The following is a 24,683-nucleotide window of genomic DNA, read 5'->3' as shown; positions in this document are numbered from 1 at the left end:
CTGTAATCACACCTGTAATCAGCACTTTGGGAGGCCAAGATGGGTGGATCACTTGAGGTCAGGAGTTTGAGACCAGCCTAGCCAACAAGGTAAAACCCCATCTCTACTAAAAAATACAAAAATTAACCAGGTGTGGTGGCATGTGCTTGTAGTTCCAGCTACTCGGGAGGCCGAGGCAGGAGAATCACTTGAACCTGGGAGGTAGAGGTTGCAGTGAGCCAAGATCCCACCATTGCACTCCATCTAGCCTGGGTGACAGAGGAAGGCTCTGTCTCCAAAAAGAAGAAAGAAAAGGAAGAAGAAGAAGAGGAAGAAGAAGAAGAAGAAGAAGAAGAAGAAGAAGAAGAAGAAGAGGAGGAGGAGGAGGAGGAAGAAGAAGGGGAGGAGGAGGAGGAGGAGGAGGAGGAAGAAGAAGAAAGAAGAAGAAGAAAGAAGAAGAAGAAAGAAGAAGAAGAAAGAAGAAGAAGAAAAGAAGAAGAAGAAGAAGATGAAAGAAGAAGAAGAAGAAAGAAGAAGAAGAAAGAAGAAAGAAGAAAAGAAAAGAAAGAAAGAAGAAAGAAGGAAGAAGGAAGAAGAAGAAGAAGAAAGAAGAAGAAAGAGGAAGAAAGAGGAAGAAGAAGAAGAAAGAAGAAGAAAGAGGAAGAAGAAGAAGAAGAAGAAGAAGAAATAATACAGGTGGCCAAGAAACATGAACAAAACCTCAACATCACTGATCATTAGAGAAATGCAAATCAAAGCCACTATGAGATACCATCTCATGCCAGTCAGAATGACTATTATTAAAAAGTCAAAAAACAACAGATGTTGGCAAGATTGTGGAGAAAAAGGAATGCTTTTACACTATTGATGGGAGTGCAAATTAGTACAACCATTGTGGAAGACAGTGTGGTGATTCCTCAAAGACCTAGAAGCAGAAATACCATTTGACCCAGCAATCCCATTACTGGCTATATACCCAAAGGAATATAAATTATTCTATGATAAAGATACATGTATGTATATGTTCATTGTAGCACTATTCACAATAGCAAAGACATGGAACCAATCTAAATGCCCATCAATGATAGACTGAATAAAGAAATGTGGTACATATATACCATGAAATGCTGTACAGCCATAAAAATGAATTTGATGATGTCCTTTGCAGGGACATGGATAGAGTTGGAGGTCATTGTCTTCAGCAAAGTAATGCAGGAACAGAAAGTTAAACACTGCATGTTCTCATTTATAAGTGGGAACTGAATAATGAGAACACATGTACACATGGTGGGGAGAACAACACACACTGGGGCCTATCAGAGGGTGATGTATGAGGAGGAAAAGCATCAGGAATAATAGCTAATGGATGCTGGGCTTACTACCTAAGTGATGTGATGATCTGTGCAGCAAACCACCATGGCACATGCTTACCTATGTAACAAACTTGCACGTCCTGCACATGTACCTTCAACTTAAAATAAAAGTTGAAGAAAAAACATGTATAATTTCTGAACTAACAGAGAAAAAAAAAAAGAAAACTCTGAGCAACAGATTTAATTCTATGGAAATAAAGGAGAACAAAGCAAGCAAAAGGCATTGGAAGCATAAAATAAGATTATAAAAGTATCGCCTTTGTTAAAATAAACGTAAATAGGTTAAGCTTCTCTATTAAAAGAGAGACTGATTCTTAGATTAAATTTAAAAAGGAAATATAATGACCATATGTCTAATTCAAAGATCCTATCAACTGCAAGATATATTATCAACTTAAGAATTTTTAGGGAAGAAAGAAACATTCTAAATGCACATACAGATTGTAAGATGCATCACAATTTCACAAACAACAAAATACCAAAAAAAAAAAAAAAAAGTCTTACCACAAAGAACCACCATGTATGGTGTTTACAAGAGTTGAGCCAAGAAGGAAGGAAGGAGGGAGGGAGGGAGGGAGGGAGGGAGGGAGGGAGGGAGGGAGGGAAGGAAGGAAGGAAAGAAAGAAAGAAAGAAAGAAAGAGAGAGAAAACCAAAAGGTAAAAAATAAAGGGATAGGCAAAATGTATGACAGCTGGAGAAGGAAGGAGGGAGGGAGGGAGGGAGGGAGGGAAGGAAGGAAGGAAGGAAGGAAGGAAGGAAGGAAGGAAGGAAGGAAGGAAGGGAGGGAGGGAAGGAGGGAGGAAGGGGAAAATAAAAGGTTTGGCAAAATGTGTCAGACATCCAGGGAGGGGAAGGAAAGCAGGAAGAAAAGGAGGGCGGGAAGAAAGAAATCCAAAAGATAAAAAAGGGATAGGCAAAATGTGTCAGACAGCTAGAAAGGAATGAGGAAGGAGAAATGAAAGAGAGAAAAAGCGATAGAAAGAAGGGAGGAAAGAAAGAGAAAAAAAGAAAGAAAGAAGAACAAAGGACGGAGGGAGGGAAAGGAAGAGGGAAGGAAAGAAGGAGGGAAGGAAAGAGGGAGGGAAGAAGAAAAGAAGGAAGAAAGGAAGGAGATAAAAGGTAAAATGTGTCAGACAGCTGGAAAGGATGGAAGAAGTGAGGAAAAAAAGAAGAGAGGGAGGAAAGAAGGAAGATAAAAGAAAGAAAAAAGAAAGCCAAAGTGGCAATATTAATATAGAGAAGTAGAGTTCCAGCTAAGCAAGGCATAGAAAGTCATCACATATCGATAGATAGAGATGAAACCCTTCAAAGTGAGCTCATTCTTTGAAGTTTGTGGCTTATGGATTACCCACCCTATCTTACCTTCCAGTGATTATGTAGATTTTTCCGTTTTTATTTCCCTTTGGTAATTTTGATTGACATTTGAGGGGTAACAAGGGGTGTGCGTGGGGGAATAGTTATTCACCTAAGTTAGCATTTTCTTCAGAAGTATAAATCTCTACTTCTCTCTAAAGGGAAAAATTGACATGAAATAAAACAATAAAGATACTTTAAAAGGAAAATGTCACTGAACAAGGTTACAAAAAATTAATTTAATTGTACACTTGCTAATAGTAGAGTTTCTTCCTTTTTAGATCTTACTAACAAGCATGGAATTGAGGATATCGGGGATATAAAATTGAGCTCCGCAGAGATTTTGACCATTCAAAGCCAGAGTGAACCAGAAAAGTGCAGTAAACCAGGTAGAAATTTTGATAAATCATTAAGCTTATCAGAGATTACCTATTTATGTTGTAAAAGTACAGTATATTTGCATATACAATGTACTGTGAGTCAGTTTCCATGTTTAAAATTTGATTGTTATAATCCTATGTCATTTTTTCTTATTTGCCCCTTTATTACTATCACTAACTCAGAATCCTACTGGAATCAAAACTGAATAATAGGCTGGGCATGGTGGCTCACGCCTATAATCTCAGCACTTTGGGAGGCTGAGGTGGGCAGATCACTTGAGATGAGGAGTTCAAGACCAGCCAATATGACAAAACCACATCTTTACTAAAATTACAAAAATTAGTGAGGCTGATGTGGTGGCACATGCCTGTAATCCCAGATACTCAGGAGGCTGAGGCATGAGAATGGCTTAAACTGGTAAGGTGGAGGTTGCAGTGAGCCGAGATTGCACCACTGCACTCCAGCCTGGGTGACAGAGCTAGACTCTGTCTCAAAACAAATAAACAATGACAACAAAAAAAATAAAAATAAATAAATAAACAAACTGAATAATACATAGATGGGAGTTATGATGTGGAAGAGGAATGGAGGAAACAGAATTAATATTAAAAATAGAAAACTTAAAATAGTATAGCTCAGTAAATAAAATTTCATATTTTATCTCAGTATTAGCAATCTTACTGATCACTGTGACATTTTTTAAAATTTTGAATTTTTTATCTCCCAAAGCAATCTTATCATTCTCTGTGTCATCATTATTTTTAATATCATTATTCTACCAAATTTGGAATCTCAGAATCATCTTTTGTTCCAGTACGATGCCAAATTGTGTTGCTCCTTAACTATATTAATGGCACTGTTACTTAATTACATTTATAATTGGATCATCTGAATTATCTATTTGAAAGTTTGCTGCTTTATTTATGAAAGTAATGAAACCACACCACTAGTTATCAATACATGAAAATTAGTTTTTCAAGTCTACCATATAAATATATAATTCTGTGCTAGGCCATCTAGAGTTCAGAGTCATTAAGATGAATAATTACTCTTTATAATACAGTTTGTTTAACATCACTAATGAAAATAAAAATAATTATTTTTTTCTTTCTTTGGAAATAAAAATAATCCTATCACCTAAGTACTGACAACACAAACTGTCAGAATCAAAAGCCTTAATATATAAAGCTCTCAGAATTCATCTGAAACACAGTAAACTCAGTGAAGTTTAGCTATCAATGTATTTTTTAAAAATCACCACAATTGTAGTTGAGACACAATGCGATATATATGTAATTCCTTATATAGATGGACATTTATTTTGTATCTCAATTCAAATTTCTTTTTATAGAAATTTTTTTTTTTTTTTTTTTTTGAGACGGAGTTTCGCTCTTGTTACCCAGGCTGGAGTGCAATGGCGCAATCTCGGCTCACCGCAACCTCCGCCTCCTGGGTTCAGGCAATTCTCCTGCCTCAGCCTCCTTAGTAGCAGGGATTACAGGCACGTGCCACCATGCCCAGATAATTTTTTGTATTTTTTTAGTAGAGACGGGGTTTCACCATGTTGACCAGGATGGTCTCGATCTCTTGACCTCGTGATCCACCCGCCTCAGCCTCCCAAAGTGCTGGGATTACAGGCGTGAGCCACCGCGCCCGGCTATAGAAATATTTTTGATGTAACAGAATGATCAAACATAATAGTTGCTTACAAAAAGTTCTAAATTATACTTAATTTTTATTTATTATTTTTTTTAGAGACAAAGTCTTGCTCTGTTGCCCAGGCTAGAGTACAGTGGCATAACCACAGCTCACTGCAACCTCAAATTCCTGGGCTCAAGCAATCCTTCCAGCTCAGCTTCCCAGATAGCTAGGACTACAAACATGTGCCAACATTGCTTTCTAATTTTGTACTTTTTGTAGAGACTGGATCTTGCCACGTTGCCTGAGTCTTAAACTCCTGGACTCAAGTGATCCTCCCACCTCAGCCTCCCAAAGTGTTAGAATTACAGGTGTGAGCCACCGTGCCTGGCCTACTTAATATTATTCAATGTTTACGTAACTTTCATTTTCATATATTCCAGGAGAGTTAGAAATGCCACTAACTCCTCTAAACCTATCATGGCAACATTCTTCAGTTAATTCATTATGTGCAGAACTTCAGACATTTCCATTATCTCCGGTTTGCAAAATGTAAGTAAAGATTATATTTAGAACCCAAGTTGCAATTCAGAACAAGCAGTCTTTATTTAAATCTCTGCATATAAGAGCAATTTCCAAGATACCTCTATGAAAAAATTTAAGAGCTAGTATAGTGTCTATAATAAGTAACTAGAAGGAATATATAAATATATGAATATCTTTGGTTTTATATGCAAAGAGTATCTTTAGAAGGGCACACAAGAAACAAGAAATATTGGTTGTATTCAGAAAGGAACTAGGTAACCTAGCAATGTGGGTAGGAAATTTTTCACAATATGGCCTTTCACACATTTCAGTATTTTTAATGTGAATATATTATCATTAAAAATAAATAAATTAAAAAATTTTTTAAGATCCTGACATTGGAATAGTATGCTTAGGACATCGCCACTGGACACTTGCTAATGGTACTGTTTCTACTGGCAGTCACTCGGTTTAAAAACCAAGTTTACTAGTCTCCCCTTATCCAGGGGGAATAAGTTCCAAGACCCTACATGGATGCCTGAAACTGTGGATATTATCACAACCTATATATACTGTTTTCTTTTCATATATACAGATACCTATGATAAAGTTTATTTTATAAATTAGGCAATGTAGTGGTATATTAGATTGCTAGGGCTGCCATAACAAATACCACAGATTAAGTGATTTAAACAACAGAAATTTATTTCCTCACAGTTCTGGAGGCAAGAAGTGAAAGAACAAAGTGTCACCCGGGTTGGATTCATTCTAAGGCCTCCCTCCTTGGCTTACTATACATGTCCATTTTCTCCCTTTGTCTTCATACATTCTTTCCTCCATCATTGTCTATACCCCAGTCTCCTCTTCTTGTAAGAATACCAGTCATGTTGTATTAGTGGCCCTATTTAATTTAATTACCTCTTTAAAGACCCTTTCTCCAAATACAGTCACATTCTGAGGTACTGAGGATTAGGACTTCAACATAAGAATTTTGTAGGGGCACAATTCAGCCCATAATAAGTGGTTAGAAGCTCTGAACTACAGCCAGATTGCCTGTCTCTATCACTTTCTCACTGCAATCTTAATTGTCCTGTGCCTCAGTTTTTTTTAATCTACAATACTGGGATAATAATAGTATCTACCTTATAAGGTTGTTAAGAGGTCTACTAAAAGATTTGTCATAGGTCTGTGGCCAGAAATAGCCAAAGATCACAGAGCAGTGTGGACAATGTTGATCAATAGATTTGGCTATCAGTTTATTCCCACTAAGAGTACCAGGGGTCATGTCCTATCTCTAACAGAAGATGTCCACTGACCTTGTACACCTCTGTCAATGTGGTCTCAGTATTGGGTGAACCAGACATGCAGAACCAAGGTTGATTCATAAACTTGTTCAATACCCCATCGTTGTTGCACAGAATAGTCTGAAATTGTAGAATTGATATTGCAAGGCTATGTCATTATATTCTAGTTTGAGACAAAATTGCATAGCTTAGTCGCCCAGCATCTTGCCCTTTGACAGAGTCTGAGATAGTTTTTATTGCTATCTTAAACCGTGTAGCATACATGTAACTTAATGTTCTCTAAGATTGATTGGTCTGCTATCCTGGAATAAAGCCACTCCATTCCTCTGCTTCTTATGCCAATTACAAAATTGGGAACATAATCAGTACAATCAGTCTACTGTAAACTTAGAACTTAATGTGTCCTAAAATAATATATTTTCAGGAAAACGACAGTAAAGTCTACAAGTCTCTAATGAATTATTCCAGGACTGGAAACTGTGGGAGCTGTGTATTAGGTTTTGAGTTCTTGTTAGGATTAGCTGATCTGCCAGAGGAGAGTGCTATTTGGATTACTGGGAGCAACTGAAGTCAAGGCTCTATAATTTATCACTGGCTGCTTAGTCTTCTATTAATGGTCTCAGGAAAGTGCCAAAGCATGAGACTGAGGGCCCTAAATATATCGTTATCTTCTAGCTAAGAATTATTTACATTTCTGGAGCAAATTTGTGTTATACAGAGTGTGCTATAACTAAGACTTGTCCATATTAGATATGAGCCCTACAAATTGCATAGGACAAGTATGGAAACTGCATATAATTTGTTTAAATACTTTTAGTTCCCTTGCTAAGGTGAAAGATGTTTATTTGCAGGACATGTGCTGTCTTTATTAGTGCCCTTTTACTCTTTTATTTACTCCATATACCATAATCCATCTGTTATGGCAGATTGGGATATTTAGAAACAGAAACTAGCAGAAATTACCGTCATCTTTAATTTCAATCTGATATTAAAAGTATATAAACTGTAATAAGCTCTTTTTAATCACATGTTATATGTCTGTTGTTATAACTAAAATATCTAATAAGAATTTATGAAACAAATCTTAACTAATGATTTGGCAAAGTTAGAACAAAAAAGGCTTTCAAATTGCTAATGGTTTTAGAGTTATTTGAAACAACTGAAAGAAGTTGTCCCCTTACTACTACATTTATGAGCAAGAGATAAATCACTTCCATTGGTTTGGTGACTGTAAAAGCTTAAAAATCTATATTTTAAAAATGAGTTTACAGTAGTCCCCCCTTATCCAGGGGGAATAATTTCCAAGACCCTAAATGGATGCCTGAAACTGCAGATGTTATCAAACCCTATATATACTGTTTTTTTCTCATATATACATACCTATAATAAAATTTAATTTATAAATTAGACATAGTAAGACATTAACAGCAATAACTAATAATAAAATAGAACAACCATAATAAATACAAGCATCATTACACTTGTGCTTTGGAGTCATTATTAAATTCAGTAAAGGTTACTTGAACACAGGTACTGTGATTCTGCAACAGCCGATCTGATAACTGAGAATGCTACTAAGTGACAAATGGGCAGGTAGTGAGTATATATAGTATGGATATGCTGGGTGAAGGGATGATTCACATCCTGGGTGAGATGGTATAGGGTGGCGTCAAATTTCATCACACTGCTCGCAACAGTGCAATTTAAAACTTATGAATTGTTTATGGAATATTCTATTTAATATTTTGGACCATGGTTGACCACAGATAACTGAAACTGAATATACTGAAATCATGGATAAGGGGGAACTACTGCATATCTCAACTGCAAAACTAAAAACAAGGAGAAAAAGTGTTAAAAATTTTTTTTAAAAGGAAGGGAAAATAATAAGGAATGTTATAGCTTTAACTTATTTTTAAGGTATCAATTATTTTTATTTCAGAACACAATTTGGCTGAAAATAATACCCAGTTAACAATATTTTTAGTGCCTACAACATGTGAGATTCTATGCTAGATTTTATGTGCTAAAAAAGAAAAGTCTGCCTGGAATGAGATTTTATTAATGTACTGACTGCCGACTTGTGAATATATTTTTATGAACAAACAATGTATCAGATTCAGACATGTCTTCAGAAAGCATCATTAAGAGTGAAAATATATGTCTATATTGGACATGGCTTGCTAGGTATTACCCCTTCCTTTCACTTTAAAATAGTTGCTTACAATCTGAGGTGTTGTCGAAGAAACCTTGGTAAGATTCAAGAATTGTCTAGATTCTCAAATTTTCTGCCACATGACCAGATTTTTGGATTATGTGGGTAAACTGGATGCCTTAGACATAAAACCTAGCTTTCCACTGCCCTAGACTGTCAATTTAATTGGCAGTACTTACTAATTATAAGCATGCTCTTGTATGTTCCATATGAACAAAGAAACCCAATACAATCAATTCCCACTCAGGTTAGCAAGAGGTTTAGGGCACAGATTAAGGAGTTTATGAATTAATAATCTTTCCCCTACCAAGGCTAGTAGCTTCGTAGCTACAGATAAGCTGTAATTTACACTGACTGTCATGTGCATTTCCTCCCTTCTGCCCCCAGTACCCCTAAACACACACAAACACACATCGCTTACTCACAAACCCAGCAAGATTGAAGGTCTTGAACTATACTTTAGGACTCTGCCATCTCCAGAGAAGGACTTTTTCATAGTACTGATCCTCAGCCTGTAGAGGATCCAGAATTTTTATACAGAAGGGACTTGGGGATAGTAATTATGTAAAAATTTTTGTTGAAGTTGCTATTTTCTTTTTTTTCTTTCAATCTTTTATTTAGAAATTTTTAAATTGTATTTTAGGTTTTGGGGTACATGTGGAGAATGTGTAAGATTGTTACATAGGTACACACATGGCAGCATGGTTTGCTGCCTTCCTCCCCATCACCTATATCTGGCATTTCTTCCCATGTTATCCCTCCCCAACTCCCCACCCCCTGATGTCCCTGCCGTATTTCCCCCCAACAGACCCCAGTGTGAAATGCTCCCCTCCCTGTGTCCATGTGTTCTCATTGTTCAACACCCGCCTATGAGTGAGAACATTTGGTGTTTGATTTTCTGTTCTTATGTTACTTTGCTGAGAATGATGGTTTCCAGGTTCAGATTCCCTGTTTAATAAATGAAGTTGCTATTTTCATGGTAAGCATGGTAATTTTACTAAGATTGTATTTCTATTTTTGGTGGTGTATAAGATTGGTTCTAGCATAGTTTATGCAGGGAAGTGCTAAAACCCTCCTGTGTCAGCCCTCTCTGGCTCCAGGTGCCACTGAGGGAGGTAAAGGTGGGAGTAATTTATAGTCAATTAGGAACAATTGAGTTTACAAAGTACCAAACCTTCCCAGGAATGGAGAAAATGAGTATTGTATTTGATATTTGGTCTATGGTACTCTACTGCAGTTTACACATTTATAAAGTTAATTTTTCACTTGATTTTGAGTGTAAAAAGTACTTTAAAATACTTTTTAAAACAAAATTTTATTATACCAAAGACTCAATATTATTAATATTGTTAAACTTTTTTTCAGTAATTTGCTTACTGCTGAAGAATCAGCTAATAAATACTACATGATGTGGCAATTAGAAAGCTATAGAAGCCCTTTGAACTCATTTTTGCTTACAGGTAAAGATTAATTGTTCTTAAATGGTAAATAGAAAGTATAGGTTAAAAGGTACAACCAGTAGAAATGTGGGGTATCCTTTTTCTTTGGCCATTTCTTAACACAGAATATGTAACTTAGCCTAAAGGTAAAATATCAAGATATCTTCCATAAGGTTCATTATGCTAGGTACAGAAGTGTATGACAAGATCTGGATCCTGCTGATTTTCTGGATAATTCCTGCACATGGGAGAGGGAAAAGAAAAGAAATGCAAGTAGTACACAAAACAGTCCCATACACGTAATTTCTATTTCCAAGGTTGTGAGTTGCTTGTTTAAAAAAAAAAAATCACATCCAAAGTTAAAATGTTTCATTTCCCAAGCTTTCCAAAGAGGACATTTAAAAACATTTTAGCAACGGCTGGAAATTAGCCAGGCATGGAGCGGCGTGCCTGTAGTCCCAGCTACTTGAGAGGCTGAGGCACAAGAATCTCTTGAACCTGGGAGGCGGAGGTTGCAGTGAGCCAAGATCACGCCATTGCAATCCAGCCTGGGCAACATAGCGAGTCTCCGTCTCAAAAAAAAAAAAAAAAAAAAAAAAAAAAAAAAAAAAAAAAAAAAAAAAAAAAAAAAAAAAAAAAAGAAAAGAAAAGAAAAGAAAAAGAAACCAACCAAACAAACAAAAACAACAACAACAACAAAACCACACACACAGAAAAAACAAACAAAAAAAACGGCCGGGCACTGTGGCTCACGCCTGTAATCACAGTACTTTGGGTGGCCGACGCGGGTGGGTCAATCGAGGCCAAGAGTTTGAGACCAGCCTGGCCAACATGTTGAAACACCCTCTGTACTAAAAATACAAAAATTATCTGGGTGTGGTGGTATGCGCCTGTAGTCCCAGCTACTCTAGAGGCTGAGACAGGAGAATCGCTTGAACCAGGGAGGTGGAAGTTGCAGGAGTTGAGATCGCCACTGCCCTCCAACCTGGGCAACACTGGGCGAGAATCCATCTCAAAAATAAATAAATAAAAGCATTTTAGCAAAACTTGTTTATAGTTTAACAAAATAATTTTGAAGTGAATGTACGTTTCACATGTATATTCAAAATTTACCTAAGTTAAACTCTTGTCTGTGTCTGAACTGTTCCATTATGGGAATGGAATTTTGGATAAGGTATTCTTTTAAAAATTTTTTAAATGAATCACTGAGTTGCATTTGGAGGCCAAAAACAAAGTGAAAACAGGAATCCTGGGGAGCAAGTAAGCACCAAAGCTAGCTTTCCCTCCAAGCTCTCCATTAAACCTAGGAGACTTTGAACTTCTGTTTTGAGGTCTACATGTAGTGTAGAGTCAAGAAATATCCTTCGTGTTGAGTCTAATAGGGAAACCCTACATAAAACTTGGAGTTCAACAAACTACCATTAAAATAAGAGCATATAAAAATAAACCACCATATAGAAGGGAACTCCAAATAAGTTTGCCTATTTCTACCTTGGAGCTGGAAGAAAGGAAAAGAAGAAAACTTTCCCTTAAGTGCTTCTAACCAGAAGGCAGCCATCATGCCTGGTTGCAGTCTGAATTCAAACCACCTATATAATTTGAAAAAATAGTGGTGATTTAATTTAAAGTGGTCCCAGGTAGACAGGCCTACCAAACACATAAACAACGATAAATCCTTTCTAGAGGAAATTTTTTCCTGAGGAATGTACTTCAACTCAGGCTTCAAAGACCTTCCACAAAATTGAAAGAAACACATGCTAATAGACAAAAATCACAAAATATATTGGGATCACCAGTGAGATAAAGCAGAAACATTAGACATCAAAATCAGATTATATATTGGAATTATCAGTTACATAGTATAATATACTTTGAAAACAAAAAAAGGAGGGAACAAGACATCTTGTATTATTTCTTACCGCTACATGTGAATCTACAATTATTTCTATCTGAATAAAAGAAATGGACTGTTGATACATACAACATAAATGATCTCAGAATAATTATGCAGAATGAAAGAAACCACAAAAAAAGAATTCATATGGTATAATTCCATTTATATAAAATTCTAGAAAATGCAGTTTAATCTATAGTGGCAGGAAGCAGAACAGTGGGACAGGGGCTGGGGGACGAGGAAGATTAGAAGAGAGATATAAAGAGGCAGGAGCAAACTTTGAAGGGAATGGATATACTCATTACCTTGACTGTAGTAATGGATTCATGAATGTATAAATATGTCAAAACTTATCAAACTTTTCACTCTATGTGTAGTTTGTTGCATGTCAGTTATACTTTGATAAAGCTATTTAAAATTATATCTCTCTTATAGAATTATTTAGGGTTTAAGAATAATGCATATAGGCCAGGCATAGTAGCTCACGCCTGTAATCCCAGCACTTTGGGAGGTGGAGGCATGCGGATTGCCTCAGGTCAGGAGTTGGAGACCAGCTTACCCAACATGGTAAAACCCCATCTCTACTAAAAATGCAAAAAATTAGCTGGGCAAGGTGGTGGGCGCCTGTAATCCCAGCTATTCAGAAGGCTGGGGCAGGAAAAATACTTGAACCTGGGAGGCAGAGGTTGCAATGAGCTGAGCTCGCACCACTGCACTCCAGCCTGGGAAACGAGTGAAACTTGAAACTCCATCTCAAAAAAAAAAACAAAAGAATAATCCATATAAAGAAAGCACTTAGCATAGTGCCAGATTTTTTTAGTAACTTGTAATTACTGTTATTTAGTATTTTTATTTTAAGTTTTGATTTCTTCTTAATATTATTGTCATTATAAAAGCACCGTTCCAAAATTAGGGTTTCAAAATTTATAATCCTATTTTCAGGTTGATGTTTATAATGCAGATAAATAATATTAGGTAGTTGAGCTACTTCAGTTCCTCCATATGTTATGATTTCTCCCTATTTAGGCTAAAAAGTAATGAGGCAGTGAGCTCTGTACCACAATATCTTAGATGATATAGTCATCATAAAAGCTGAATCTTCTTCTTTAGGTTTATTATAATGAGTTAGAATTTCTAATAAAGCTTATATTACTTCAAAGTGTTAATCAAATATATTAATTTAGTAATTGAAAATGGCCAAACAAAATAAGAGTTCCTTCTCATATCAAATATTTGAATAATTTTAACTTCTTCATATTTTCAAAGAGTGGAATAAATCCTTTATGTGACTTCTACTCCTATAGTAGCTTGAACTTTTACAAATATTGGCATCTTGAAAACAAAAATACCAGATATAACTTTAAGTTTTACTTTTTTCCTAATGCATGAAAATGCATTTCATAAAGAAATTCCAGTGTGGTTCTTTTTATTGTGTTTTGTTTCTTTTGCTTTGTAGACTGTGTCTAACTAATTGTTTCTATTTTTTTGTAAGTGCCAAGAATTCAAGAGCCCCACAGCCAATATTCAGTTACCGATTTGAAAAAGATATTATCTGTTAAAGAAGAAAGTCTTATTATTAATCCCGTAAACACAGAGTGGTGGAAACAAGCAGGACTAAATCTGAAAATGATGCAAACTTTGGAACATCTGAATACGGATTTATGTCTTGATGATCTGTCTTCTAATGACACTAAAATGGAGATATTTTTGCCTACAAAAGTATTTCAATTGGAATGTAAGTACATAATAGTAAATATTAATCATGTAAACATTTTCAGAATGTGAAAATATTAGATTCTGGATTTCCTCTAGGTAATTGGGAAAATCACTAGGTTTTAGCATTCCACATAGGCCCTGGCTCTGCCAGAATTTATGACTTTGGATTTCTCTAGGTCCCATTTTCTTGAAAAAAAAAAAATGACGAAGTTTGACTAGCTAATCCTACAATCTCATTATGTCCTAAAATTCTATAGTCTCAGTTTTAAAATTTCTAGCAATTCTCATTTAAAGTGATTTTGTTTCCTTTTATAAATGATTAAATTGCTAGCAATTTCTGTTCACTCAGCCTAGACATAGGTCAGCATTTTGCTGTAATTGTTTTTTGACCTAACAGCTGAACGTTGGCATTCAGTAATGTCTCTCTTGAACAATAGAGAATCTTCCTTTGTTACTTAAAAGTTTACTAATTCATTTTTTACTGTACAACTTAAAAAGGCAAAAATGACTTTTGAGTCTTTATGTCTTGAGCTATTTTGGTTGCTATATATGGTATTATATTAATAGTAAATGAAACATATTTAGCATGAATTATGTGTGTGTGTGTGTGTGTCTGTATGTGTGTGTGCGTGTGTGTGTGTGTGTGTGTGTGTGTGTTCTCTGAGACACAGCCTCACTCTGTTGCCCAGGCTGGAGAACAGTGGCATGAACTCATCTCACTGCACACTCTGCCTCCCAGGATCAAGTGATTCTCTTGCCTCAACCTCCCAAGTAGCTGGAATTACAAGTGTCCACCACTGCTCCCAGCTAATTTTTGTATTTTTAGTAGAGACGGGGCTTCACCATGTTGGCCAGGCTGGTCTCAAACTCCTGATCTCAAGTGATCTGCTTGCCTAGGCCTCCCAAAATGCTGGGATTACAGGCATGAGCTACTGTGCCTGGCCAGATTTGGGAGTGTTTATAGTTTATTATAGAATAATGAACATATTTAAAAATAAATTTTAGAAATTACTATCTATGTTGGGAGACTGGTCTAAGAAGTTAAGGAATCTGAATAACAAATGTTATCAGCAAGGCATGTTTCAAAGACAGAAGACAGAACAATATTTTTTTAAACATATACATAGTAATGGGATTGCTGGATCGAACATAGTTCTATTTTAATTTCTTTGATAAATCTCCAAACTGTTTCCACAGTGGCTGAACTAATTTACATCCCCCACCACAAGTGTTTAAGTGTTCTCTTTTCTCCACAGCCTTACCAGCATCTATTGTTTTTTTGAATTTTTAATAGTAGCCATTCTGAATGGTATGAAATGGTAACTTATTGTGATTTTGATTGCATTTCTCTGATAATTAGTGACATTGAACACTTTTTTTATATGTTTGTTGGCCTCTTGTAGTCTTCTTTTGAGAAGTGTCTGTTCATGTCTTTTCTTCATTTTTTAATGGGGTTGTTTTTGGCTTGTTCAATTGTTTAAATTTCTTGTAGATTCTGGATATTAGATCTTAGTCGGATGCATAGTTTGTGATTAATCTCTCCCATTCTGTAGATTGTTTGTTTACTCTGTTGATAGTTTCTTTTGCTGTGCAGAAGCTCTTCAGTTTAATTAGATCCCTCCTGGCAATTTTTGTTTTCGTTGCAATTGCTTTTAAGGACTTAGTCATAAATTCTTTCCCAAGGCTGATGTCCAGAGGGGTTTTTCCTCTAGAATTCTTATAGTTTAAGTTCTCACATTTAAATCTTTAATCCTTCTTGAGTTAATTTTTATATATGGTGAAAGGTAGGGATCCAGTTTTATTTTTCTGTATATGGCTAGTCAGCTATCCCAGCACCATTTATTGAATAGGGAGTTCTTTCCCCCTTGCTTATTTTTGTTGACTTTGTCAAAGATCTGATGGCTGTAGGTGTGTGACTTTATTTCTAGGTTCTCTATTCTGTCCCATTAGTCCTGTGTCTGTTTTTGTATCAGTACCATGCCATTTTGGTTACCATACCCCTATAGTATAGTTGGAATCAGGTAATGTGATGCCTCTGGCTTTGTTCTTTTTGCTTAGGATTGTTTTGGCTACTCAGGTTCTTTTTTGGTTCCATATGAACTTTAAAATAGTTTTTCCTAGGTCTGTGGAAAATCATGTTGGTAGTTTAATAGGAATAGTGTTGAATCTATGTATTGCTTTGGGCAGTATAGCCATTTTAACTATATTGATTCTTCCGATCCATAAGCATGTAATGTTTTTCCATTTATTTGTGTCATCTGTGATTTCTCTCAGCAGTGTTTTGTAGTTCTCCTCATAGAGGTCTTTCACCTCATATATGCACCCATATGTTCATCGCAGTACTATTCACAATAGCAAAGACATGAAATCAACCTAGGTACCCATTAATGCTGGATTGGATAAAGAAAATGTGGTGTATACACACCATGGAATAGTATACAGTCATAAAAAAGAATGAAATCATGTCCTTTGGAGTGCCATGGATGCTGCTGGAGGCCATGATCTTACGTGAATTAATGCAGGAATGGAAAACCAAATACTGCATGTTCTAGAGGGAGCTAAACATTGGGTACCCGTAGACATAAAGATGGTAACAATAGAAACTGGGGGCTACTAGAGGAGGGAAGTGGGGGAAAGGGTTGAAAAACTATTGAGTACTATGCTCAGTACCTGGGTGATGGGATCAATCATAGCCCAAACCTCAGCATCACCCTATATACCCAGGTAACAAACCTGCCCATGTACTCCTAAATCTAAAATAAAAGTTCAAATTATATTTTTAATCACAAAAAACCTACAAGTAGCAAATACCGAAATATGTAACAGATGTATGAGTGCTCCTTGAGATAAATACATGATAGACAATTAACTGTCATTATATCCCTGTCTCTGTTTCCACTCATTTCTATTGTGTACTCCTGTGGCTTACTAGTAATGTAAAGAAAGTGGTAACACAAATTCCAGGTTCAAAGGTAACCTAGGAAAATCTGCTTTCTTACTTCTTAAATATTCCTTATAAAAAGAACAAGATGCAATGTAAAATAAATTTTTTAAAAAGACAGAAGACAGAGACATTTGGATGACTAGGAAAGAGAACAGATAAACAGACTATATCAAGCAAATGCACACCAGTCCATCTCAGGCCTAGATGGTACCCATGGTGGAATAAGAATGTTAAATAACATTATGTCAGGTTAGTAGACAAAAGAAAAGGGAGAAGATTTTTTGAGGCCTTCAAATACCCATATAATGTATAAAATATGTAAAACTATGTAAAGTATTTACTGTAATATGTAACTAATTTGAGATTAAAATAAAACATATCATTCATATTTGATATTCTTGATATCCAATAAGTTATGATAATTCTGAAGTTAAAAATGCTGTTCGAAAATGACAGCAATAGACTTGATGCAAGATTGCCACAGAACTTCAATTTGTAAAAAAATGAATGTTTAACAGTATAGTTAAATGTATAGCAATATAATTCTGAAGTTTAAGAAGCAATAACTGTATCTGGAATCCATGCCAAATGGTCAAGTAGGGGTGGTTAAAGAGAGAATAATAAAGGGAAATAATGAAAAAACTGAAATAATAAAGTTTCTATTCACCTGCTAGACATACTAGATTACCACTAGAGAATATCTGAAAAGTGGCACTTGGATCCTATTCAGCCCACATATTATTGACTCATATGGTATTTTAATTAGTTAACAACTTTTTTTTTGAGACAGTCTTTGTCACCCAGGCTGGCACTATCTTGGCTCACTGCAACCTCCACCTCCTGGGTTCAAGCAATTCTCCTGTCTCAGCTTCTTGAGTAGCTGGGACTACAGGTACGCACTATCATGCCTGACTAATTTTTGTATTTTTAGTAGAGAGGGATTTCACCATGTTGGCCAGGCTGGTCTTGAACTCCAGACCTCTGAAGTGCTGGAATTATAGGCGTGAGCCATCGTGCCTGGCCAATTACCAACATTTAAAATTTGGGAGATTTTACATATATAATATGTATTTTGAGTTTATCTTTAAAATTTAAAAAACTGGACTCAGATTCTGATATGGCAACAATTGGCTGGAGCCATTAGCAGCTTATCACTATAAACAGACCATGCGCTCTCCAGCCCACCACAGTTTCCAGGACTTACAAATCAAAGCCTGTTGCTAGTTGACATTTGACACTTTTGTCTTACATTTAGGTATAAGAGGAAAGTAAAATGTTTCCTATACCAATATCGCTAATAAAAGCAAAAACAAAAATAAAATTATAAACTACATTTTGGAAGAAAACAATATAAAGTTCATCTATACAAACAAAGATTGTGATTTAAGCAGTAGCCATACATTTTACTAATTTACATTATTTAGTTGGCCCTATAGGCATTTTTTTCCCCAAATCTATTTTATGAGGTATAATGTACATAAAATAAAACTGTACCTGTTTTGTTTGTATTGTACTCACATATATGGTTTATTAAGGGAAAGGACACATATTAGCCAAAGAAAGAGATGCTTTTGATGGAACCTAGGAGGGCTCCAAATGTGAAGATTTCATTGTCTCCAGGATACATTACTCTTTTGCCATTGATACATCACAACATACACAAATGTTTCCAGTCCAGGAAGACTGCATCTATTTTAACTGTACAGTTTGATAAATTTTGATAAGCATATATGCCTGTGAAACTACCACTACAATTAAGATACAGAGTATTTCTATCATAATAACATTTCTTTATGCCCCTTTGCAGACACTCTCCCTCTATCCTGCCTCTCCTCCTCATTAACCTACCCCCTGGTCCTTGACAACCACTAGTCTACTTTCTATCACTATATATTATATGTTTACCCGTCCTAGGATTTCACCTATGGAATCAAATAGTGTAAGTTCTTTTGTGTCTGCCCTCTTCCACTCAGCATAACATTTCTGAGATACATTCATGATGTTGTGTGTATCACTAATTCATTTCTTTTTATTGCTAAGGAATTTTGCATTGTATGGCTATGCCACAGTTTGTTTATCAATTCCTCTGGATTTTTCCCCCAGTTTTTTATTATTGTGAAAAAAAGTTATGAATATTCTTGTACAAGTCTTTTTGTGGATAATGTTATCATTTCTCTCTGTAAGTTTTTATTTATTTTTTTAAAGTTAGTTAGAGATTAACTTTAATCTCGCTATGTTGACCAGGCTGGCCTCAATCTCTTGGCCTCAAGCAATCCTCCCATCTGGGCCACCCAAAGTACTGGGATTACAGGTGTGAGCCACTGTCCCAGGCCAACACCTTATCATTTCTCTTGAGTGAATATCTAGGAGTTGAATTGCTGAGTCTTATGTATATGTTTACTTTTGTAAGAAACTACTAAATTGCTACCCAAAATAATTTTGCCATTGCACATTTTCACCAGCAATGTGTGAAAGATCCAGTTACTCCATATCTTTGCTAACACCAGGTATTGCCAGTGTTTTAAGTTTTAATCATTCTAATGGGTGTGTTGTGGTATTTCATTGTGGTTTTAATTCTGTTTCCCTCCTGACTGATGATATTGGGCATCTAATTACATGTTTATTGGCCATTTGTATATCATTTTTAAAAATACAGGCACATTTCATTTTATTGTACTTCATTTTATTGTGCTTCACAGACAATTGTCTTTTTTACAAATTGAAGCTTAGTGGCAATCTTGCATCAAGCAATTCTTTGGCAGTCATTTTCCAACAGCATTTCCAACTCTAGAATTACCATCATAACTTATTAGATATCAAAAATATAAAATATGAATATGTTTTATTTTAATTTCAAATTAGTTACATATCACAATAAAGACTTCATGTAGTTTTATAAATTCAATACATTATATGGATATTTGAAGAATATGTGCTCACTTTGTGTCTCTTTGTCACATTTGGTAATTCTCACAATATTTCCGATTTTTTTCTTATTATTATACCTGGTATAGTTATCTGTGATCAGTTACCTTGATTTTAATTTTGTAATTGTTTTGGAGTACCATAGATCATGCTCATATAAAAAAGTGAATTGAACCAATAAATGTGTGTGTTCTGACTGCTCCACTACCGGCTGTTCCCTCATTTCCCTCCCTTTCTTCGGGCCACTCTATGTTTACTGAGACACAAAGATACTAAAATTAGGCCAATTAATAACCCTACAGTGGCCTGTAAGTCTTCAAGTGAAAGGAAGAGTTGCACAACTCTCACTTTAAATCAAAGGCTAGAAATGATTAAGTAGAAAAGGCATGTTGAGAGTTGACCTAGGTGAAAAGCTAGGTCTCTTGCATCAAACAGCCAAGTTGTGAATGCAAAGGAAAAGCTGAACCCATAATATCTCTGACGTATTCCTGAAACAGCTTTGTCATGATATATTTCACATACTATACAATTGACTCATTTAAAGTACACCATTCCATGGCTATTAGTATAATCTCAGAGTTGTGCAATCATTACCACAAACCATTTTAGAAAACTTTTACCACTCCAAAAAGAAATCCTGTACTTATTAGTTGTCACTCCCCATTTTACTCAGCTCTGGAACCACTGTTCTCTATATGTAGATTTGCCTTTTCTGGACATTTTATATAAATGGAATCATACAATATGTGATCTTTTGTGACACTTCTTTCACTTAGCATGTTTTCAAGATTCATCTATTTTGTGGAATATGCATTTCTTATGTGAACTATTGTTCAAGTCTTTTGCCAAATTTTTAATTGGGTTCCTTTTTAAATATAGAGTTTTAAGAGTTCTTTATATATTTTGGATACAGTCCTCTGTCAGTTATATGTATTGCAAGTATTTTTTTCTGTTGTGGCTTGCCTGATAAGTAAGTATTTGACCCATAGAGTGACTGTTACCTCAAAGGCTATGACTCATAAGCCTATCAGCAAAAGGGCTTTACTGGAATTTCTTTGCTTGGTAAACTAGCTCCTGTAATAAGAAAAAGAGTGTTAAATTTTGATCCTTTTAAAAAATTTATTTCATTTAGACTAAAAATTGATTTTCAAAGCAGTAAACAAGGTACCGCTAAAGATCAAATTACATTAATAAGAAACCACAACTACGTTATTTGAATACCTAATAGAACACTTGTTTAGGTGTAGAAGTTATTTGTGTATTTTTTATTTTCTGTTTTCAGCATGTCTAGAACATAAAAGTCATTCTTCACCTATTGCACTTATTGATGAAAAATCTACAAATGATCATTTATCACTTCCACAAAAGAGTCTACCTCTGGCAAAAGAAGTACTAGATCTATGTTTTTCTGATGAATATTTCTCTCATAAAAGACCAGCAAAAGAGGAGAAACCAACAAATGACCAAGAACCAGTAAACAGAATAATCCGTAAGAAAGAAAATAAAGATCACTTTGAACTTGACTGCATAGGACCATCTATTAAATCACCTTCCTCTTCAATAACTAAAAAAGCATCTTTTGAACATGGTAAAAAACAAGAGAATGATTTAGACCTTTTGAACGACTTTATTATGCTACGAAATAAATATAAGACTTGCACCTCAAAGACTGAAGTCACAAACAGTGATGAAAAACATGGTAGGTATTTTAATAATATTTTGCCATAGATATGGTAGTCTCAGGACTAAACACATAATTTATTGTAAAAGAAAAGGAAATAAAGCTCTTCTAGATAAAATTATATTATTTTTCATAGTTAAGGAAAATGTCATTGATTGTTGAGACTTCTTGTATACAGATAGTTTATGGCTATATAGGCATAATTTAGATATACATACGTATTTTTCAAAAAATCTAAAAGTGCATTTGAATTTGTAACAAAAGCCACTATTTGTAAAACTTGCTTTCTACAACAGGACCTTACAAATTCATAGTATTTCTAACTTTTGCTGGTCAATTCTGCCATTCTTTTTTCTCTTTTAGCTGTAAGTCCTATTTCAGTATTTTAACTTAAACTTTAATGTCTACTTGAAAGAAAACTTTCTCTGCCCACTTAATTGTGTATTACTCTTTCTAACATTATCTAACAGTTTTTGTTTGAGTTGTAATTGTCTTACATTCACTGCTTATAGCCACATCAAAGGAAATATAATGTGTCATTTCATTTTACCTCTCATAAAAACAAAATAGGCATTTCAGAATGAGTTTGACATTGGTTACCCTGATGAAATAAACACAACAATATTTATTTATTCATTGACTACTATTGTTTATTCCTAAAATTCAGTACACACTAGTTCAACCTAATGGCCAGGGACACTGGAAACTTTCAATATTTATATATTGTTACATTCAGAAATACCAGAAATATTTTTAATGATCAACCTGTTTGATAAATCCTATTCTTTCTTCATAAGGATAATAATATTATCATAAATACAGGTATATTTATGCTTTATAAAGCACTTTCACATCTACTGTCATATTTGATCTATTTAGAAACATTGTCGAGGAATCAAAGTAGGTACTATTACCCCATTTCACAGTTAACGAATACAAAAATACTTATGTGACTTAGAGATAGTTAGATCTTAGACACAAGATCTTCAGTTCTTAATGTCATGATGGTTATACTTATTTTTCTAAAAGATGTGACAGCCTTTCATAAATCTGCTTAAAGTAATATTACTGAGGTTGGGCAAGGTGGCTCACACCTCTAATCCCAGAACTTTGGGATGCTGAGGTAGGAGGATTGTTTGAGGCCAAGAGTTTGAGACCAGCCTGAGCAACATAATGACACCCCATCTCTATAATTAGCCCAGTGTGGTGGCACACATGTTATCCCAGATCAAGAGGCCGAGGTGGGCAGATGTCTTGAGCCCAGGAGTTGAGGTTAAGGTGAGCTGTCATTTAAAAAAAAAAAAAAAGTAATATTACTGTGTCAATCAGTGCATTTTTCATGGTAAAAATGCAGAATAGTATTTAAAGATTTCAGAATTTTGTTTTCTTTTATATTTCTACATATTCACCTTAAAGTTTCTTTTTATGTAATAGTTTGGCCACCTTATAACTTACCTGGCCAGATGACAATTCTGTATGTAACTGAGCTTTTTCTAACCAATATTTGCACCATAATTAAAGCCTCACTTCTGCATGTAAATGAGGAAAATATAAATAATTATTTTATAAATGTGATACAAAAATAGGAACTTTTCAAAGATTTGTTATTCTCAGATTTGTTCATGTTTTATGATTCTATTTATATTTGGTCCAAAAAAGAAATCTACCTCAAAATTAGCACTGACATCTTTCTGGTTGCTATAGTGGAGATAATGACTTACAATAGGGTATATTATGAACAGAAAATGAGAGAAAGCAGCAAGAAAGGAGGAAAATATAAAAAAGAACGTTTTTATCTTTTCTTATTTAAAAAACTAGCCATTCATTCATGAAACAATTAAAGAACATTAATGTTATGAGGGAATGCTTCTGTACTCCTGATGTTTCCTCAATTAAGTATTATGTTCCTGGCCTCTTTGCTCTTTTATACATCTCTCCAGAGGGGATGGAAAGAATCATCTGAATTGTAAAGTCAAAATAATCAATTGGATATAAGCTGTGGGAATGAGTTTCAAGAGTTCTCCTTGTTTTTTTTATGTCATGACTCTGTCCTGGGCAGTATCCCTGACCTCCCCTGCCCTCCCTGGACCCAGTGGGGTATCCTGTCTCAGTCCAGCATACCCTAGGACTGGGTGGGTAACTCTGTCTGATTCTGGTGTTTAGTTAGCAAGCTCATTTGACTCTCAGACTAAGTTCTATTTCCCAACTTAGCCTTTAATGGTAATAGAGGTAATATTTTGGTGTATATTTTACTTTTCGTCTTATTTTACAGTTAATTCAAGGGCAAGCAAGTAATATTATAAATTCTTAGGCCCCCTCAAAAATTTTAATAATTAATATTATTTGATCAGATCTATTAGAATTATGGTTAATTGAAAGTATTACTCGAAAGTAGCATTATTAATCTAGTTTAGAATATAGCCCATTATTATATTTTTAACCATGTATTTAGAGATGGTAATGTGTTAATGTGGAATTATTTTGTAATCATATTACTGATAAATGATACTATTGTATAGTAAAAATAACTAGACTTCTAAGTGTATCTGTGTTTGTATGTAAATCCTCTATAATACCTAGGAAAGAAGAAATCCTCTATAATACCTAAGAAAGAAAGAAAACTAATATTTTATTAGGCACTTTGTGCCTGGCACTAAATTACGTATTAGAGATAAATATGATGCTGTTGCTGACCTTGAGAAGCTCACAGTGTGATAGAGTAGGTCAGATATGCAGATAGATCATTTCAATACAATGTGGCAAGTACCAGGAAAGAAATCGTCAGAGTGATAAAGAAACAAAAGTGGGAGGCCTTTGCTGGCCTGGAAGTCGGGTGGGCAGTTACATATGACTTTTTATAGAAGATGCCTGAGACCTGCAGGGTGCAGTAGTAAGAACAGGTCTAGGTCAGGCATAGTAGCTCATGCCTGTAATCCCAGCACTTTGGGTAGGGAGATCCCTTGAGCCCAGGATTTTGGGCAGTTACATATGACTTTTTATAGAAGATGCCTGAGACCTGCAGGGTGCAGTAGTAAGAACATGTCTAGGTCAGGCATAGTAGCTCATGCCTGTAATCCCAGCACTTTGGGTAGGGAGATCCCTTGAGCCCAGGATTTTGAGACCAGCCTGGTCAACATAGGGCACCCTATCTCTACAAAAACTAATAATAATAAATTTTAAAAATAAATTAGCCCAGGATGGTGGTACATGCCTGTGTTCCCAGCTACTTGGGAGGCTGAGGTGGAGGATTGCTTGAACCCAAGAGGTCGAGGCTGCAGTGAGCCCTGACCATACCAATGGCACTCCATCCTGGGC

At 35.3% G+C, this 24,683-nt stretch overlaps 1 protein-coding gene across 2 annotated transcripts in view; it reads left to right on the top strand.

Annotated features, from left to right (window-relative positions):
- SHOC1 (shortage in chiasmata 1) overlaps positions 1–24,683 on the top strand; it is a 91,436-nt gene that overhangs the window by 30,919 nt on the left and 35,834 nt on the right. For both annotated transcript variants that reach the window (XM_017503393.2, XM_017503394.2), the window contains 5 exons: positions 2,988–3,095; positions 5,169–5,277; positions 10,135–10,229; positions 13,595–13,837; positions 20,970–21,386. In XM_017503393.2, coding sequence (XP_017358882.1) covers positions 2,988–3,095; positions 5,169–5,277; positions 10,135–10,229; positions 13,595–13,837; positions 20,970–21,386 — 972 coding nt within the window. The remainder of the gene's footprint in view (positions 1–2,987; positions 3,096–5,168; positions 5,278–10,134; positions 10,230–13,594; positions 13,838–20,969; positions 21,387–24,683) is intronic.

The sequence above is a fragment of the Cebus imitator genome, unplaced genomic scaffold (assembly GCF_001604975.1).
Source record: "Cebus imitator isolate Cc_AM_T3 unplaced genomic scaffold, Cebus_imitator-1.0 Scaffold310, whole genome shotgun sequence".
In the NCBI taxonomy this organism is placed as follows: Eukaryota; Metazoa; Chordata; class Mammalia; order Primates; family Cebidae; genus Cebus; species Cebus imitator.
This window is presented reverse-complemented; position numbering and strand designations above follow the sequence as displayed.